Source organism: Anopheles aquasalis, chromosome 3 (assembly GCF_943734665.1).
Source record: "Anopheles aquasalis chromosome 3, idAnoAquaMG_Q_19, whole genome shotgun sequence".
Classification (NCBI taxonomy): Eukaryota; Metazoa; Arthropoda; class Insecta; order Diptera; family Culicidae; genus Anopheles; species Anopheles aquasalis.
The window spans coordinates 47,860,698-47,878,764 of NC_064878.1; the positions used below are offsets into that span (position 1 = coordinate 47,860,698).

The following is an 18,067-nucleotide window of genomic DNA, read 5'->3' on the forward strand; positions in this document are numbered from 1 at the left end:
CGGTCGTCCTTCTCTGATAACCACGATCGGCATAACTGAATCGCCAAGGACATGATATTAATTGGTGTATACCTACGACTTCAAACGTCAAGCAAATATAAAAAATATCTTTTGGTGAATTTTTGTCAGTAAGCGTACACGATCATTTATATAAAAATAAATGGATAATATTTGAAACTTTTTAACAAAAAGGAACCTCAATCACGTGAACTTAATTGATTTTTAACATCAAAAAGGAAAAACTGGATTTAGATCGTATCATATATACGCAAGCAAAATACAGTAGTACGTTCCGCTCCGCAACGTGACCGGTATGTAGGCGCCTACGCTCCGCAACGTACGCTCGTTTACGTACGCAGCGTTTTTTTTTTTTTTTTACATATATAAGGACGGACGAGCCGTATGTTTGCGTACGCAGCGTTACGCGCTTGGTTTGCAGAAGGCTTAAATAATTAAAGAAACACAAAGATCTTTGCCAATTCCGAAACCGTCTCCCACTGTCCAACCTGTCAAACAAATGTCAAAATCGCGCGGTCCCGCAAAAAAAAAGTGGTGGCCCCTTTTTGCGGCCGTCGGCTCTGTGAATTCATCGGATTTTTATCGGCCATCGTTGTTAATCTCCGCTCGTTCCGTATGCCGCGGGAGTTGTGACCATTTCGTTGCCGCTGGAGGCTGCGACCGCTAAAGGTAAATCCTTCTTCGAGCCCGTTTCTTGTGCGTGCGTCCGTGCGTTCGTGCGTTCGTGCGTAGGTTTTGCAGGGCCGCTACGCCTGCGGAAATCTGGTGGATGCGCTTGGTCGCACAAAAGATGTGGATGTTCTCGACCTCACCGAAAATCACATGGGGCATGCGGCCGGCCATCTTTCGGTGGCCGGTGTGATGCCGTCAAATCGTGCCTTTTGGATTGCCGGCCGGGCCGGGGCGCCAGAACGCCAGAACTGAAAAGGATTTCCTGTTACGGTATGTGCGCCGGGACAAAACGTCGTCCTTCCCGTCGATGAAGCCGCCGTCCTCGGAACCTCCTCGATGCTGTGCTATGTGACTACGGTGTTGCGAGTGCGGTGCATGAGGCAGCGACACCCCCGGGGGGGAGGAGAGGCGTGCATGGGTATTATGCGGCTCCATTCAACCGCTGCAGCCGTCGGTGTCGGTAAAAAAACGCGCTGTAATCGAGGGGGCCCGTCGTCGTGGCTCGGAAGGGCTTCCGCTGGTGCCGTGCTGTGTCGTGAAGGAAATGATTTGATAAAATGGTGAAAGTGAAAGTCAGTGGACGGCGTGTGGGGTGTGCTGTGCGTGCATGCCGGTATTTTCCCTAGAATTTCCCTTTTCCGCGTTCCGTTCCGGTTACGCGGCTAGTCCCGGACGGATTTGGAGTGGTCGCCCAACACGCACCATAGTTGGCGTTGGGGTTGGTCGTTTTTTTTGCGTGCGTCGATAGCAGCGTACTTGTTGAGTATCGTGCGTTTTTATGCGTTTATCGCAATATAACCAATGGTGATATCATGGTAACCGGTTAGACGATTGATGGTTTGTACCGTTTTTGTATGCTAAATGTACATTCAAAGCTCAACATCCTGTAACCTACCATGCGCATCCATTCTTCCAGCGAGAGAAACTGCTCCCCGACCTTCGTCTTGTCCCGTTTGAGGCTGCCTGCTGTCACGCGAAGGCGGCGGAGACGATGGAAACTGAAACGGTGTCACTCTATTTTCGATCATTTTCGGTCCACGAGGGAATCCGTGCCGCCGTGAACCACAGAATCCTATTTTTATTTCAATCCCTACCGGCCTGGAAAATGCATCGGCGCGTATGGACGGATAGAGCGGGTCTAAGTTTTGGGATGAAACGGTCCGGCATGTTGCTTGGATCGGTCCGCATGTCGATCGTTCGTAGTTGCGTTGCTTCATCCTGACCCTGTTAAATTACTCCAAATGCCGCTATGATAAGATAAGACGGAGTGCGTACTTCGTTCACAGCCACGATAAGATTGCAGGTGCCCTTCCAATTCGCTTAGAAAATGATGTTGAACGAATATGATGATGCAAAGGAACACAGGAGTCATCGGCTCTGATCGAGAGCCGGAACACTCATCATCATCAGCGCTCCGATCGGTTTGTGACCAAATATGGAGATTGGAACAAAATTTTATCGAACGCCACAAAAAAAAGGTTTTGTGATAATAATTGAAATTAAACCACCAAAACCGTGCGTGCATCAATTCACCCTCTTTTTATTATAGGCTGCCGTCTCGACGGACTCGGGTGGCAAACCTGTTTTCACCGGGTGTGCAATGCATCATCCACACTAACCATGAAACACAACCACCCAAGATAAGAAGGGCCGGCTCCTACTGAAAACTTGCTCCTTTGCTGACACGCAACAACCAGTTTTAGTGGCGGGATGGATGGTTCCGCTCGGAGGAACCTCCGAAACGATGCTGTCCTGTTCCGCTGTTTCTCCGCCGGGAACGGCACTGGCTGCTATTTTTTGTGAAATTTTCTCCTCAAGTTGTCGAGTAGCCAACCATTGCACTTTCTCTCCTTCCCGATTGTTACCAAGGTTTCAATCGGGACACCATGTGAGTGTCACGAAATGGATTCAATTTAGTAAACAACTCGCGCGTCGTCTACTGCACAGGAGGGTGTACAATCGTGTGGGGCCCCTACACCGCCACGGGTTAATGATGATAATGTCGAATTCACCTTCCTTCGCTCGTACCTTCACTTTGTTTTTTTTTTGTCATGTCAGTTGGATTACCTTGAGCTCCTTACGCCAGCGCATGGAGTCACTTGAAATGCGCACCACCATCGCATCGCGCATAGCCCCCACGGATTATTCAGCAATAGTTGATCCGCACTCTGAAGTTGTGAGTGGTGATGGTACGACGATCACCACATCATGTGAATCAGAGGGCAAAAGCACAGAGATTGGAATGAAGGAAAGACGGAAAGGGTCGCGGAATAACGCGACAAACAAACTGATACTCCATGATGATTTTATGTTTATTATTATGGCAAAGCATTGGTAATCGAATCGGATCTAATTCTGGATTCCACGCAATCCATTCTGTTCAAGTTCATTGATTAAATGTTTATTCCGATGCTCCGCCAAACAGACGACGGAATACTGCTGCGCGTGCCTCCGGCCCAGTCCGGCCCCAGCTGTTTCAAGTTCATGCGCAAAATCCGCTACACCAAACACGTGCCGCTGGGGTTCGTTTGTTTTGGGTAGGCTTTTCCAAAGCGGAGTGGCTGCTTCGGCGATGAGTTCGTATCCCTATCCAGCTCCTAAATCCCTGCCGTGTTACCATTTCGTGGCGCTTGTTGATAGTGAGCTAGGTGTGAACTGGCTTCGCTAAAAATTGCCCACCCTTGCCTCGTGGTTTGTAGATATCGATTTCACTTTTTTGTTGGCAGGCGGAGGAGGCGCTGGCGGTGGCGGTTATCGAGCATTAACGATGATGATGTGTTGGGTGAATTGGTAGAGAGGGTTACGCTAGGTCCAGTTGGCCGAATGGGTGGCCACGTTTCGATCAAACATGAGCTTCTGTCTCCCTTTGTGTTCCGTCAAATAAAACCGCACTCGCACAGGCAGGCGATGCGCGTGTCCACTCGTATGTACCATTCTGCAGTATGAGTATCCTTTTGTCTCGAAACAGTTCAGTGGTTTTCTTTTTAACCAAATCACACCTACTGGACTTTATATTTTATTCACAACAATCGTATAGGCAAAACAGTAACTGCATATTCCATGCATCCATGGCTAACTAAGTGGTACTGGGCTCTCAAATAATAAAATATTTGTTTCATGCAGCACGAGTAATAGTTGCATGATTTTTAAATAATTTTCATCTAGGGAGTCTAGTGCAAGAAGACTCTAAAACAATCCTCTACCCAGTGTAACTTCGTTTGGCAAACAAGTAACTGTACCACGCAAAGCTGTGCTCCAGAATTAAGGTTAGTTGATATCAATCAGCAACAGAGAGCAGCAGCGCGACTACGGCTAATCAAGCCACGATGGCACATCGAACTCAAAACAAAAAGAGGAAACTTCCGTAGGCGCCAGCGTGTTGTGCACCCACTGACTGGCCGTCTAGCGCTGCCTTCCTGATAAGACGCCGGCCAAGAGCGCCTCCGCTGTCCGCTGTCGTCGAATTCGTTCCGAATAATTGCTGTTAATTGTGTAAACCTAGTTTTGGGTGTGTTTCCATGCAAGAAACGATAAGAAATAGAAACGATCGCGGAGACGATGTGTGAAATGCGGGTGGTGCCGGCCTTGGCTCATGGTTTTTCGATGGCACGTGATCTCTGATCTCGTGATTGACGATCGTTTCCGCGGTCACACGGCTTCCATTCGCCTGCCTTGGTCTGTTGGGTCAATTTATGCACAATATTTAATATGTTCTCTTTTGATGCTATTCAGGGGTACATCAAATTTGCCTGACGAATGTAGTCGGATGACTAAATTGATCGCCGACTGATCGGCCAATCGGCTTGTGAATTCCATTCCTGTGCCCTTTTTGAGGGGCCACGCGTCTGGCCTTCTCCATGGAAGTACATCCAGACAGCCAACCAGTCAACCAACTAGTTAGTTTGCGTCACTCAAATTGGATCTGATTGAAACATCGATCGTTGAACGCTGAACAGGGAACCGATTTCGTGTCCTATTATGGTTGGTGTGGTCAGAATGGTTCGCATCTCTCGACGGCACCTGGGATGGAGGCGGTTTAACTAACCATCTCGCGCGCCCCCTCCACCTGTAGACGTCAAATTGTAATTCGTTTCCTGACGTGCTGTTGAACCGCTTGTCCGCTATTGTGCTACCAAATGCATTGAATTTGATCCGGCATTCGGAATTGAATTAAGCCGAACACCTCCGTGTGTCACGTGGCATGCCGCCCAATAGTGCCTGTGCATAGGATGAGTATGTGACGACTGCCATCAACAACGACCCTCTTTCATCATTCAACTAAACAGCAGTTACCAATTGTGCCGTTCAGCTTTATCGATGGTCTGTTACCTGATCACACCTGCACCAGCAGCGGGCCGCGTGCAATCAGCGTGCACCACGTGTACGAGTTTTGTTGCTTCGAGAGTGTCGCAAAACGACGAATTTCGACTTAATGATGAGCCGTTTCTGCAGCTGCTCGGTATGCGCGATAAGCATTCGAGCCTCGCAACGGTTGTAGTTACCCCGTTTCGAATGTCGAATGTTAGTGCCATTATCGCTTAGTTCAGCAGCGAGCCCGAACATATCTGGGTTAAACGGGAAACCATGTGTATGAGGGATGGTTGGGAAAAAATGTGTTTTGTCTCGCCTGTCTGTCGGTTACACTTAATTTTGATGCATTCACAATCATGTTCAATGTTCTACATCGGTGCGCACATGGTTGTCATCGCAATGATACTTCACCTGTAACCAACGTCAGCAGGTCGCTGCCTACTTTTTGCAATGGTTGCTTCCGTTGTCCCTATTTTAGCATATCGTTTCCACTCTAGCAACCCCGAAAATACAACAAAAAACTTAATGTAACGAGCGGTGTGCTAAGGTATCTTTTCATTACCACAACCTGCAAGTCACAGGCAAGGCTTTTGGAAATGACTTGCATCCCCGTAGTCCCCAAAAAACTAATCTGTGCCTAATATTGTGTGATTTCTTCATGGTTTCAGGGGGGCATTCGTCATTAGCTGATTGCCTTATCATTCTAGGTACGCTGTAATGTGTAAACTTATTGTTGGAAAGTCAACGATTGGTGTGCCTGTGCGGTAACGATGATAAGGTTGTACCGTTTTCATTCTAACTGCTACCTGGAATGTTGATGGAACATACGTTAGGTTCTATTCTGTTGATTCCGATCGTTGGTTTCACGCTGAGAACAGGCTAAGCGCTAACCAGCGAACAGCGGCAGTGTCGGATTGCAATTCCGTTTGTCCGCGATGCCTGCCGCCGCTCAACGAAGGAGGCTGGTAACGAAAACGTCAAATTTGAATTATTGTCCATGCTGAGTCCAATTTTTTGGGTTTTTTTTGTCATGCCTTTATCGTACCACCGAAACCGTGGTGTATCGTGATGTGTGGTTCATAAAACCTTTGGAAGCATCCTCTGCGGAATGCGCGAGAATCAGACGGTTCCTCTTTTGTGCGTGAATGCAGGTAGACAACCTTTAGGGGGTCCATCTTTCCGTTCTTATTCGCATTCCATTCGCTCTCTGCTGAGCGCGTTCAATTAGAATAAGGATATTGCGTTGTCGCTTTCAAACGCGTGACTTAGTAGCAGTCGATCGTGAAGTTATCAGTAGCGTGCTTATATCAGTAGAACTCAAAGTAGAGAGTCCGACAAGCACCACATGTGAGTAGCGAAGAGGAGGGTGCCAGGAAAGGAGCGCCAGGGGGGACCAGTTGTCGTGCCTGCTCTCCCTTATTCGGAGGTTCGGCGTTGGCAATTTGTTGCTGATTCGCCATAAGTTGGGTATTTCGGTGGAATAACTCTTTCCACGTTTCGCTTCCCACATTCTAAGTCTCTCGTTCTGTACCGCCGCATGTGGGGAGCCCCTCCGAACGGATGCAAGCTTTGATCGAGATTATAAAAAGGAACCCACTGGCAAGGCAACGGCGTTAGTACAGTACGAGTCGTGGGAATAGAACTACCGTGACGGGGCTCCCAGGACGACCGCCGTTGGGTGTATAACAGAATAGGCTATGGAATGAGACATTTTTTGAAGAAGTTATTGGTAAGACTAAACCGTTTTTCTTTCAACACCAAGTTTGTGAAACGTTCCGTATCGTTATAGTGTGCAAATACTATTGATTCTAAGTCAATAAAAGGCAATGAGCGTACCTCGTCGGGCTTGGCAAATTGCGATCGATAATAGTATGTTAAATTTTAATCCCTCTTTCGCGCGCAACATTGTTCGCTATTTTTAATGCGGGATTAGTGGCGACTGTGTAAGGGCCAAGCGTAAAACTCACCCGCAACCGGCACTGGCTCGATTTGATTTCCTTTGCCTGGACGAGTGAACGTTTCTTTCAGGGTCAACGGGTGTAATAATGTAACGTACACACGCCACTAGCAACGATTTGCAAACCGGTGCTCCATACCGGCGGTGGTTCTGCACGCATGTTGTGGGTGGCGTTGAGCGAAGAAAGGTTGGCAAAGTTTGATCAAACAAATTTTCTTCAGGCACTACCACCTCACCGGCCGTCCGTACGTCCGCCTTCTGTTTTGTGGCCGGGATTTAGTCGCTTCCTTTTGCCGCGTGACATTGGAGCTCGTTGCGTTTGGGGTGACTGGAAATTGTGGGCCCATTCTTCCTTGAACCCTAGACGGGCTGGTGGTGGTAGCGAGACCCCTTTTAGTGTGCCTTCTTCCAGTGCCAAGGTTGTACGGTTGTTGAGCATCAAACAAACCCCGAAAATGCGACGCGATTGATGGGGAAAATGAGGAAAAGGATGGTAAGGTGGATGCCAATTTTCCGCCCAGTAATCCAGGTCGGTTTCGTACGACTGAACGCGCTCAGTTGTACTCTGGCGTTGGGTGACGAGTGACAGACGACCGGGGAGCAACAAATGGATTGCGAGAACAATAGCGGTCGGGAACGACGATTATTAATAGTTACTAGTTACTAGTTGTACGTTTAAATGATAAACATGTGATAGTTGATTAGTGTTTTTGATTTATTATTTGAAATGATAACATAACTCTTATCGACAATAAGGAAAGTTTGTTAATTACGGGTCACTAATAAACCGTTATGTGTTTTTCTCTTCCAGAACTTACTCCCCGCGAATTGAATCGTAAGCAGTAGTTTCTCTGGTGGTTTCCGTGCGCTGTTAATCTTTTGCAAAACTAGAAAAAATAAATGGAATTGAAAGTTTTTCGATCGGAGCTGAAGTTAGTAGCAGTCGTCGCCGCCGCCGCCGCCGCAGAGAACCAACGATTGCGCATTAAGCCGACGACGGAAGAAAGGAGAAAACACCTTACTGATGCAGATTTAATGAATTGAGAACCGGGAGACACGCGTGCAAAGTGAATCAGAAACAAACCCGCTAGTTTTCCTGGAGTTTCGGGAAATCACAAGAATTTAACCGCGAGAACGTGCGAAGCAAGCGCTCTCCTATTGGCCCTCGGTAAGAAGCGGTTCCGGTGGGGCGGCAAAATGGCACGCCATATAATGGCGGTGTGTGTCGTGTGTCTGCTGTGTGCAGATCACGTGCGCTGTAAACAACATTTCAGCGGTGCAGATCAGGCGCCAAGCGTTGAACGCACACAGTACGATCGCACGAACAATCCCGCCTTCGACCACGAACAACACTGGTTACCGTACGGCGAGTACGATGCGCCACCGAATGGAGATCATCGGATAGTGAAGCGTCATTCTCATCATAGTCATGGGTCCGAGGAGAAAAACCACGGCGAAGACGAGGTGGAGGAGGAACGTGCGGAGTTCGAACGGAAACTGAATCCGATGGTGAAGGAATTTGTGATGAAAATATTTGCCGAATTTGGCAATCCCGAAACGATGCAAATGGATGGGAAAGGCTTCGAGCGTATGATGGATCGGTTAGGATTATATCAAATGATTGGCGGTGAGGCTGGTGCTAAAATAACGACGAACAGTGGTGGGGGTTTGAGCGAAGCGACTGAGAGCGATCGGCAGCTACAGAATTCAGTAAAAGTAAGTATTTACACCGTAATCAATTGGCTAATGATTATCGTACGCCAACACTCATGGCTTGCTGAATGTTATTCTTTTCAGTGCTTGAGTAGTAATGACTTTCTAAGGCGCGTTACCAACGTGAAGGTACCATCGGAAGAATGGCATAAGGAGGTACATACTGTTAGTAAAGATAGTGCAGCTGATGATAACAACGATACCCAGCAGCACAACAGTAGCGACCATAGCCTACAAAGCAACACTAGTGTAAGCAACGAAAGTAATAGTAATACTAATAGTTCTAATAACGATCGTCCCATCGACGATCATCACCATCACCATCATGAGGAAGAGGAGGAACCAAGTGAAAGTACCGCGCGCAATGCTTCGCAGCACAGAGGAACCAGCAGACTCGATAGTCGTGATTTGTACAATGTATGCCCGTTGATACTATCGCGGCTTCTCTCGGAAGAGCCACTAGCGCGAGCTGGATGCTTTACACCGGACAGTGTTCCTGAGCTGCAGGTACGCAGCAGCCAGCATACTCATCACCATCATGATGGGGATTCGCACGAATTGGCCGTTTGGGTGTACTCGTTTCTCGCCATCCTCGGTGTGAGCTTGTGCGGATTGCTCGGTGTGGTGGTAATACCATGCATGGATAAACACTTTTACCACCATGCACTCCAGTTCCTGGTCGCGTTGGCCGTCGGTACGCTTTGTGGGGATGCGTTGCTCCACCTACTACCGCACGCCATGTTTCCTGATGGGCTCTCGCTGGAAAATGCCCACGATCAAATGATGTACAAAGGATTGGCGGCAGTATTTGGGATTGTGTTCTTTTACTTTATGGAACGGCTGCTAACGATGATCGCGGAGTGGTACAAAGGCCGGGAGAAAAAAGATAAACCCTCGTCCCGTGTGCGCGTAATGCGTGATCCGGAGTCGAATTCGCTGCATCTTGCGGCCGGCAATGGAGAGAAGCAGTGCAAGCATAAGTACAGTGCCTATCCGTACTGTTACGATGAGATCGCCATGGACACGAAGGACGATCACCATGAGCACAACCAGGTGAACGAGAACCACAACAATGTGCTGGCCAAGTGTGCCAATAGTCATGGGGATGAGCAGCAACAGCAACAGCAGCCACATCATGGTAACGAACATATTCCGTTGAATCACAACAACAGCACTACGTCGGTTGCGAACAACCACCACCGTTCCGGCGGTACATCCCATGATGAAACGATCCACACGACCAGTAACAGCATCGACAACAACACGGTCTCCAGCAACCTGGACGATGGGTCGATCGAAAGTGGAGAACCGCAGACGGTGGTCCCGCTGAAAACGGAAGCTACGAAAAAACTGCGAAAGGAAAATTATACCATCATTCTGCGGGAACACGAAACCAAACACCACGGTCATTCGCATACTCACGGACATGTACACTCGCCCCCGGGATCGCTGTCGGCCGTCGTCTGGATGGTTATTATGGGCGATGGATTGCATAACTTTACCGACGGTATGACCATCGGGGCGGCCTTTGCAAACAATATAGCTGGCGGTTTCTCGACCGCGATCGCAGTCTTCTGCCATGAGCTACCGCACGAGCTCGGAGATTTTGCGGTGCTGCTGAAGGCCGGCATGTCTGCAAGAGAGGCCGTATTCTACAATTTGCTTTCGTCGGTGCTCAGCATCTTTGGTATGATCCTTGGCATCATGGTCGGTCATCAACCGCAAGCTTCGGCCTGGATTTTTGCTCTCGCTGCCGGCATGTTCCTTTACATAGCAATGGTGGACATGGTAAGAACCTAAACCTTTCATATCTTGTAATCTGTATGCCTAATGGTCACTTTGCTTTCTTTTTTTAGATTCCAGAACTGACTTCCTCGCATGGGGCCGAAGAACGATGCAAACTTTCAGATTTTGGTCTACAGTTACTAGGATTAGTGGTGGGTTTCGGTATTATGCTGCTAATAGCTATGTACGAGCACGATCTGATGGAGATCTTCGTCCATTGAATCGCAGCCACATTGCAGCGCATCATCAAGCACATTTAATCGGCCAAGTGTAAGCAAACTTAGCGTAAGCTATGGATGTCTTCAGACTGATAGTTTTGATGGCCGATTAGGAGTGATCGAAATTCAAACCCTTTTGTTCGTATACCTTGGAGGTGTTGAAGATTAATGTGCATGTACGAGCGGATTTATCAGAAACTTGCTCTTCTGTCCTGAAATTCTTCTTCTCTTATCGAAATCAGTCAGCTCTAAAAGTACTTTGCTACCAAATAGCCCGATGGAGGCAAAAGCATCCACCATACCCGAAGCAGCAGCGATTGTACAGCGTGTAATTTTAGGGGTTATCAGTAATGCCACGAATTGAACAGCAGCTATTATTCATTAATTTTAGGCACGTCGAAAGATTAGCTTTACTGAAGTAATGATCCAAGGAGAACTGGTTGGGGTTCACGTTGTCACGGCGCGTGTCAGGAAAGGCTAGAGGGATTGCTCAGCAATCATCAGAGTGTCTAGAAAAGCCAAATCGATTTTCATATTTCATGAACGATGTGATCGCCACGATATGAAGAAAATCTACTGTATGTAGGGCCAAACTGATGCCGATAATTCTATAATTTTTCTCATATCTCTCAACCACCCCGCCTGGTCTGTTCTTGTTTAGCGGTTAAGGACGATCATAACGCGAGTAGCAAAACACTACTTTGATCGCTCCTGAATGAAAATGGATATGGACCGACAAGAAGAACGTAATGGATTGAGATCAGCTGAACTATTTAGCTATTCACCATAACATATATAGATACAATTTTACAGGAGGGAAACCATCTGAAAACAAAAGTATTACCCAACGTTCTGAACACAGTTTCTGGTATGAACGTTGGGCAATTTGGGAGCTGCAACTGCATTCTCTCTCGTTGCCCGATAGCATGAGCGAATCATTTTGGTTCGTATCGTCGACTTTACAGCCTCTGCCAATACAGTAGAACACTGAACAAAGCATTGAACACTAGGCGTATACTATGTGAAGCATTTTTCTCTTCTTTTTACTGCTAGCCCTGTTTTATGCCAATTTTTTCTAAAACTACTTTCCATAGAGTACTAGCTCCTCTAGCAATTTACTTTGCAATAGATTTAGAGAGACACCGGGAGAGATCTGATTAGCAGATTGAACACAACTCATATACACTCTGCTAAAGTGGACTTTCTTATCTACCAAGAAAACTGTTAAGTCTCGAATCTCGGATGTGTGTGCACATCTGTCCATCATATCTACAAAACCCAGCTTTGCGTAGGAGATACCCACAATGTACATGAGCCGCTACGTGGTTGAAGCCATCAGCTGCTCCCTTGTTTTAGCTTGCGTTGCGATTACCAATCTGGCCGATTTATTAGATTGCCGTGTGTAGATTAGATCATCATCATCATCGCTCGCATGATTCGGAAAGCAGTACTTTATCTGAACTAACGCATGGTGTGTGGAATTAACATGGTCTTAAGCGGAACGCGTAACTGGCGCGTATACTGGCGCGCAATCGAACATTGGTATCATAACTTTAGTTAGTTCCTAAGTAGAATAACAAATTTTTGTGTAAATTTAGTTTTAAACGGTTTTGTTGTCCTTCTGTTTGAGGAACATGCGAAAAGCAGATCAGGCAATGAGAGAATACGTTTGAAAAGGAATTAAAAAAAGGAAACTGGAACCATTAAAAACAATAAAGATTTCACCCAAACTATTTTGTACAACAATAAACTATCCGCGTTTCATTCGCGTTACCGAAGGCATTTCTGATTGTGATCAACGTAACCATTGGGTGATGATTATTGTGCTGCTACTGCTGGTATACTAACAGGAAGCAAGTGATCCTAAATTCGACGGCAGAACCTCGGATTCCACTAGCAATGTCTAAATTGGTAAGCGAGGCGACGAAATCCTACATCTTGCGGCCACCGGTGGTGCCCGTGGAGAAGAAATGGCTCTTCAAACAGGTGCTCGTTAGTCTCGAGCAAGGAGTGCCTCCACAATTGAACTTGGCCACCTCTTCGCTCGGTCGCGGAACGGCCAAGATGCTGAACTACCTCGCCATCGCCCAGCAACGGGCCCAGGATCTTAGTGTGGAATATGGGCTGAAAGAGAAATTAACTGGCGTTTGCATGCTGGCCGCGAATGCAGTATGTTCCGTGAAGAACTTCATCGTCCAGAAGCAGTACCGCCACATTGACCGTCTCATCGACCGCGGGCTGCTTGCCGTGGAGGACCGTTTAAGGACGATTCGCGAACGGCAGTTTTCCGTGGAAACGGACGAGGCGGATCGTAGTCCGCAGAGCTGCACCATGGTAACGATTAGGCACAATCAGTTCCAACAGGAAGTGCAAAAGCTGAAACTGATGCCCGGAAACGGTTTTTAGAGAGAGAAAGAGAAATTTCAAATAAAGGGGTAGATGTGTCCCTGGGTGGTTTGTCATAGTTGTCACTCCACGGGGGGCTGCGAGCTGTGTTGTTGGCAGACAGGGCACGTATACAATTCGGGCCAGCGAGTGGTAGCGGAATCGTTAATTTCGGCAATTCGCGAAAATGGCTTCGAAAGGGTTGACGTGCGGCGAGCCAGCGGCCCGCTGGCTGTTCCTGCTCCTATCACTGGCCACCCTCACGACCCGGCTGGCCAGCGTAAGCGGCAACACGGGCATGGTGCACCGGCGGTTTGAGTACAAATATTCGTTCAAACCTCCCTACCTGGCGCAGAAGGACGGCACGGTGCCATTCTGGGAGTACGGTGGCCGTAAGTATCCGCGTGGCCGCGATGGGGCGCGGGGGACGATAGCGAGAGGTTGTTCCGGCTGCGAAGGCCACCTGCTGTACCTGCGAGAGAGCAGGATGGCACGACGGTGGTACTCAAGAAGTTACACGTCAGAGGCTTTTGCGTGAGCCGGGTTTTTAGTGGAGTGGACCCACTGGTGGTGGGGGGCCGGGGGAGCTGTCGCACAATCGTCGTTTGTTTAGTGGCAAAATTTATGATGGTCTCGCGGCTCCGGACTCAATTTTGGGGGTTCTGTCTCCCGGTTGTGCCACGGTGACTAGATTCAAGCTCTCACTTTGCACGTTCGCATCGAGGCAGGCTGCGGAGGATCCGGTTTGTGGCGAAAGTGTGTCCTTACGCGTCGACGCGTCGTGTTCGCGAGATACGAAAGACCGCTTATCAACGATAAGCAATTATGTTCTTTGCTGCGGAAAGTACCGTCGCTAACCGCAATTTCTTGGTACCGCCTTTACAGATGCAATCGCCAGTTCGGAAAACGTGCGTATTGCCCCTTCGCTGCGGAGCCAAAAGGGAGCGATTTGGACGAAACAGAAGACGAACTTTGACTGGTGGGAGGTGGAGATCGTGTTCCGAGTGTCCGGACGAGGCCGTATCGGAGCGGATGGTTTGGTAAGATTGCCCTATCGAGGGCCAACAACAGGACCTGCAAATAATTTGGAAACTCTTGCTTTCTATCGTTCCGCAGGCCTTCTGGTACACAGCGGAGAAGGGAAGCTACATCGGAGATGTATTCGGTTCATCGGATCAATGGGTCGGTCTCGGTATTTTCTTCGATTCGTTCGATAACGACAACAAGCACAACAATCCGTACATTTCGGCCGTGTTGAACGACGGTACGCGACAGTTTGACCATCAAAAGTAAGTGCTGTGCTTTGCTTAGCTCAGGGTGCCCATGATGGAGACGAAGCGGATTAATTTTGAATTTCCCCACTCTCTCTCTCTCTCTCCTACGACAGCGATGGTGGCACTCAACTTCTGTCCGGGTGTTTGCGTGATTTCCGTAACAAACCATTCCCGACGCGTGCCAAGATCGAGTATTACAACAACATCCTCACCGTGCTGTTCCACAACGGTATGACGAACAACGATCAGAACTACGAGATGTGCTTCCGAGCGGAAGGAGTGGTGTTACCGAAGACCGGCTACTTCGGTCTGTCGGCGGCCACCGGCGGTTTGGCGGACGATCACGATGTGTTCCACTTCCTCACCACCTCGCTGCACGTACCGGGACAGTTCCAGGAGGAACCGGCACCGGGAGAAGATGCGGCCAAGCTGACCCAGGAGTACCAAGACTATCAGAAGAAGCTTGAACTGCAGAAGGAGGAGTACCGAAAGGAGCATCCGGATGAGCAGAAGGACGATCTGGACAGTTTGTTCGAAGACTTTAACGAGCGAGAGCTGCGTCAGATTTGGGAAGCGCAGACGAATACGTTCGAACAGCTCCGCATGCTGAGCAGCAAGTTGGACGAGGTGATCGGTCGCCAGGAGCGTACTTTGGGGTTACTTTCGGTGTCAGCCGGAAGTGCCGGCAGTCCGGGAGTGCCACCACCACAAATTGCAACCGGTGGCGGTGCTGGAGGGTCAATTATGCGACACGAGGTTGATGCCCTGCTGCAGAACCAGAACGTGATGGTACAGACGGTGCGCGAGATTCGTTCCATCATCGGCGAGGTACACGCACGAACGGACAACATTCTCACCAACCAGGCTCGTGCACCAACGGCGCAAATTCAGGGCGGTGGATACGATATTCAGAGTTTGATGAACGAAATGCGTGACAGTATGAACCACGTTCGGCAGGGAGTGGCTGGTGTTTCACAGAGGTGAGTAAAAACAAGGGAAGAACTAAAATACGCTAGCTGCCGTTATATTAATACGATTGTCTGCGATAGGCTTCAAAATCAACCACCCGTGGCGCAGGGGATGGCGCAGTGTCCAACGCAGAGCTGTCTCAGTATGACCGCCTTCCTCGTCGTGATCGTGGTGCAGATGCTCGTGATGCTTGGTTACAGCATATACAAGTAAGCTATGCTTTACGGACGATTGTATAACGGTGCACTAATTCATTCCGCGTCTTTTCTCTTTCCTTAACCTCCCCAACCTTGCAGAGGAAGCCGAGATGCTCAGGCGAAAAAGTTTTATTAGATAGCCAAACCTACAACGTGAACTGATAATCGAATGGTGAAGTGAGCACGCCATACAGCACGCGCAAACGATCAAATCTAGCTAAACAACGGCCATCAACCGTGTCGAACTTCTTGTGGCAGCGATGAGCGGTTGAGCGCAGCAGGCAGGCATTCCTTTAACAGAAAACACAGCTTTGACAACAGTACACGTGCTAGTAAGAAACATCCTTCCATGGCCCATTTGATTACACTGTAGACTGCAACCGAGTTCGTGGCCGTGGCAACGCACCGTAACGTGGCAGCAGCATCTTGTCTTGTAACGTTATCGCGGTACTACCGAGATTATTTTTTTGCTCTCGGTGTCACGGTGGAAGGAGTATGAAAAGTGTGAAAAATAGTCCTGTTTTAAATATACAATGTTCTTCTTTTTTTCGTTTCCTCCCGGAACTAAATCCGACTGTTAAAGTTTTCTTCCACACAGGCTCCATGTCGCCGGCCGGAACTCTTACTCCATCTGTCCTACGAAATGTTAACAAACCCCTATAGTAAATGTGTATCGTGCGTTCTGTGCGTGTTTGTACTTGTCTGACTGTTACTGTATACTTATTTCGCGGACTTTCCACTCGCGGAACTCGCGGAAGCGTTCCGACGGCGGAACATGTAGGATGGATAGTTAGTGAAATTGTTTTGCTCGTCCAGGGCTATCCTGTCAACCGCAATGTAGTTTCATGATGCATTTGTTTGATTTTCGTCAATCGCTAGTTGTCTCAGTCAGAACAAAACGAAAGCAGTATATGATGGAAAAGCACATTTTGGGGAAAACAGAGATTGAAACGGTTGCACCTTCCTTGAATAACTTAAATTGAATGTGGTTTCGAAAACGTGCATGATGTTAGGTGGTTCGGCACTGCAACTTAAAAACCCCAACACGGTTAGAAAAATTCTCGTTGGTAAGTTTTCGATCGATTGACTCTTTCCCGCGAAGAAGACATGAACAAAATCCCGTCGTTATACAAGAGGAGAAAATGAAAATAAACAGTCTGATACGATTTGCAGAATAAGCCTATCTGTTTGTGTATAATTCCGCGATTGATCAATTCCTGATTGTTCAGGTTGGACCAGAGCCATCATTTGGGATACTCAGTTGACTTTGTGGATATCGATTTCTGATTACGAAGTTGACCAACCTTCCATTAACGTTGCTATACTCGTATTTTCAGAATAAAATGTGCAATTATTGGCACCGATTGAGGGCGATCGTTTTAAATTTTAAAATCCAAGCAAGGTAGTGGGGGAGTAGTATTTTTCTCTGAATCCTGTTGCTCTGCTGAGTATTCTGTGATAGTTTTATACAAATCGAGACAGAAATGACAAAGATACAGAATTTTTAAAATTCATGGCATAGCTCGTTACTTGCGCGGTTTAAACCACATTTATATCGGCTAGGACTCTCAGGATTCACTCCAACTAGGACCTTTATGAAAGTCAACAATTGAAACATCTTCTTCGCCAATCCACCACACACTACATTGATTGACCTTCGACCATCAGTGACTTCGATGCCAGAGAGCCAATATTTGGACGAATGATTTGCAGAAACAACATGTCCCATGTTTATCAATTTATCAACGTCAACTGTTTGTACAACAATTCCTTTTGGCTTGCTTATGTTTCTCATCAACATTTCATGTCCAAAGTACGAGATTAGCTATCACCCAACCCCAGATTCTTCGAAAAGAACCCAGAATGTTCCATCCGATATCGCGCGGTTCAAAGTCAACGGAAACAAAATGGAAAACGGCGGCGGGCGATCACTTCCGTAGCAGCACCAGTACCGGTTTCCTTTCCATTCGTCCATCTTTCAGCGCCCTTTGCATCGTGCGTATGTGGCGATCTGTCCTTGCACCTCACCGACGAAGGGTTGAGTGAACACCCCCCCCCCCCTCCCCTTTTTATGACCCCATCACCGCAACCGGCCACCGGGCTGCGATCTCCCCTCTCGCCCGGGGAGGGACATTTCGAACATTTCACGGACACCGGTGCGCGGTCGCACTTTGCCCCCCGAAACAAAAGACACCAAAGCAGCAACCACCGATCACCAAAGCAACTTCGATCGCGCGCGATCTGCAAGGTCGAAATCGCGTGAACTTGAAAATCACGCCGAGGATCGTACGCGGCTGGGAAAAGTACGCGTACGCCGCAAACATAGATAACGACACAAACCAGCACCAGCGCGTGATAGTGATCGTTGGGTGGTGGTGGCAGTGCTGGTTGGGGTCCCATTTACGAAGTCATTCGATACGCGTGTCTCGGGGCAGGGGTGGTGCGGTACGGGCGTGCGTGTGGCGTGTGAAGTTTGCGCGCATCACCTTTCCTCCCGCAGCGTGCGACGAGTGCGCGATTGACATGAGACCTTCACTGACTCCGAAACGGCCGCCTTGCGGCTCATGC

The 18,067-nt window shown here is 48.2% G+C and overlaps 3 protein-coding genes across 4 annotated transcripts; all 3 read left to right on the top strand.

The window, feature by feature from the left end:
• The first annotated feature begins 549 nt into the window (after positions 1–549).
• LOC126576214 (zinc transporter foi) lies at positions 550–12,407 on the top strand. Of its 2 annotated transcripts, none has more exons than XM_050237391.1 (4): positions 550–687; positions 7,770–8,674; positions 8,756–10,459; positions 10,528–12,407. In XM_050237391.1, exons 2-4 carry the CDS (start codon positions 8,156–8,158, stop codon positions 10,675–10,677), a joined length of 2,373 nt encoding a protein of 790 aa, XP_050093348.1. In that variant the 5' UTR covers positions 550–687; positions 7,770–8,155; the 3' UTR covers positions 10,678–12,407. The 2 variants fall into 2 exon arrangements, with proteins under 2 accessions (XP_050093348.1, XP_050093349.1); XM_050237392.1 differs by lacking the exon at positions 550–687 and adding an exon at positions 6,633–6,730.
• A 146-nt stretch (positions 12,408–12,553) lies between these two features.
• LOC126576655 (uncharacterized) lies at positions 12,554–13,085 on the top strand. Its single transcript, XM_050237961.1, has one exon. It carries the CDS (start codon positions 12,574–12,576, stop codon positions 13,078–13,080), a length of 507 nt encoding a protein of 168 aa, XP_050093918.1. The 5' UTR covers positions 12,554–12,573; the 3' UTR covers positions 13,081–13,085.
• A 79-nt stretch (positions 13,086–13,164) lies between these two features.
• On the top strand, positions 13,165–16,682 carry LOC126575946 (protein ERGIC-53). Its single transcript, XM_050236960.1, has 6 exons — positions 13,165–13,451; positions 13,945–14,099; positions 14,176–14,348; positions 14,447–15,313; positions 15,383–15,511; positions 15,599–16,682. The coding sequence occupies exons 1-6, from the start codon at positions 13,247–13,249 to the stop codon at positions 15,633–15,635; spliced, it is 1,566 nt and encodes a 521-aa protein (XP_050092917.1). The 5' UTR covers positions 13,165–13,246; the 3' UTR covers positions 15,636–16,682.
• Positions 16,683–18,067: the final 1,385 nt, after the last annotated feature.

Excerpts from the sequence above, each read along its gene's own strand:
- LOC126576214 (XM_050237391.1), top strand. The coding sequence starts at position 8,156 with ATGGCACGCCATATAATGGCGGTGTGTGTCGTGTGTCTGCTGTGTGCA. Across the intron at positions 8,675-8,755 it reads AGCTACAGAATTCAGTAAAA|TGCTTGAGTAGTAATGACTT; the intron begins GTAAGTATTTAC and ends TATTCTTTTCAG. Across the intron at positions 10,460-10,527 it reads ACATAGCAATGGTGGACATG|ATTCCAGAACTGACTTCCTC; the intron begins GTAAGAACCTAA and ends TTCTTTTTTTAG.
- LOC126576655 (XM_050237961.1), top strand. The coding sequence starts at position 12,574 with ATGTCTAAATTGGTAAGCGAGGCGACGAAATCCTACATCTTGCGGCCA.
- LOC126575946 (XM_050236960.1), top strand. The coding sequence starts at position 13,247 with ATGGCTTCGAAAGGGTTGACGTGCGGCGAGCCAGCGGCCCGCTGGCTG. Across the intron at positions 13,452-13,944 it reads ATTCTGGGAGTACGGTGGCC|ATGCAATCGCCAGTTCGGAA; the intron begins GTAAGTATCCGC and ends CCGCCTTTACAG. Across the intron at positions 14,349-14,446 it reads CGACAGTTTGACCATCAAAA|CGATGGTGGCACTCAACTTC; the intron begins GTAAGTGCTGTG and ends CTCCTACGACAG.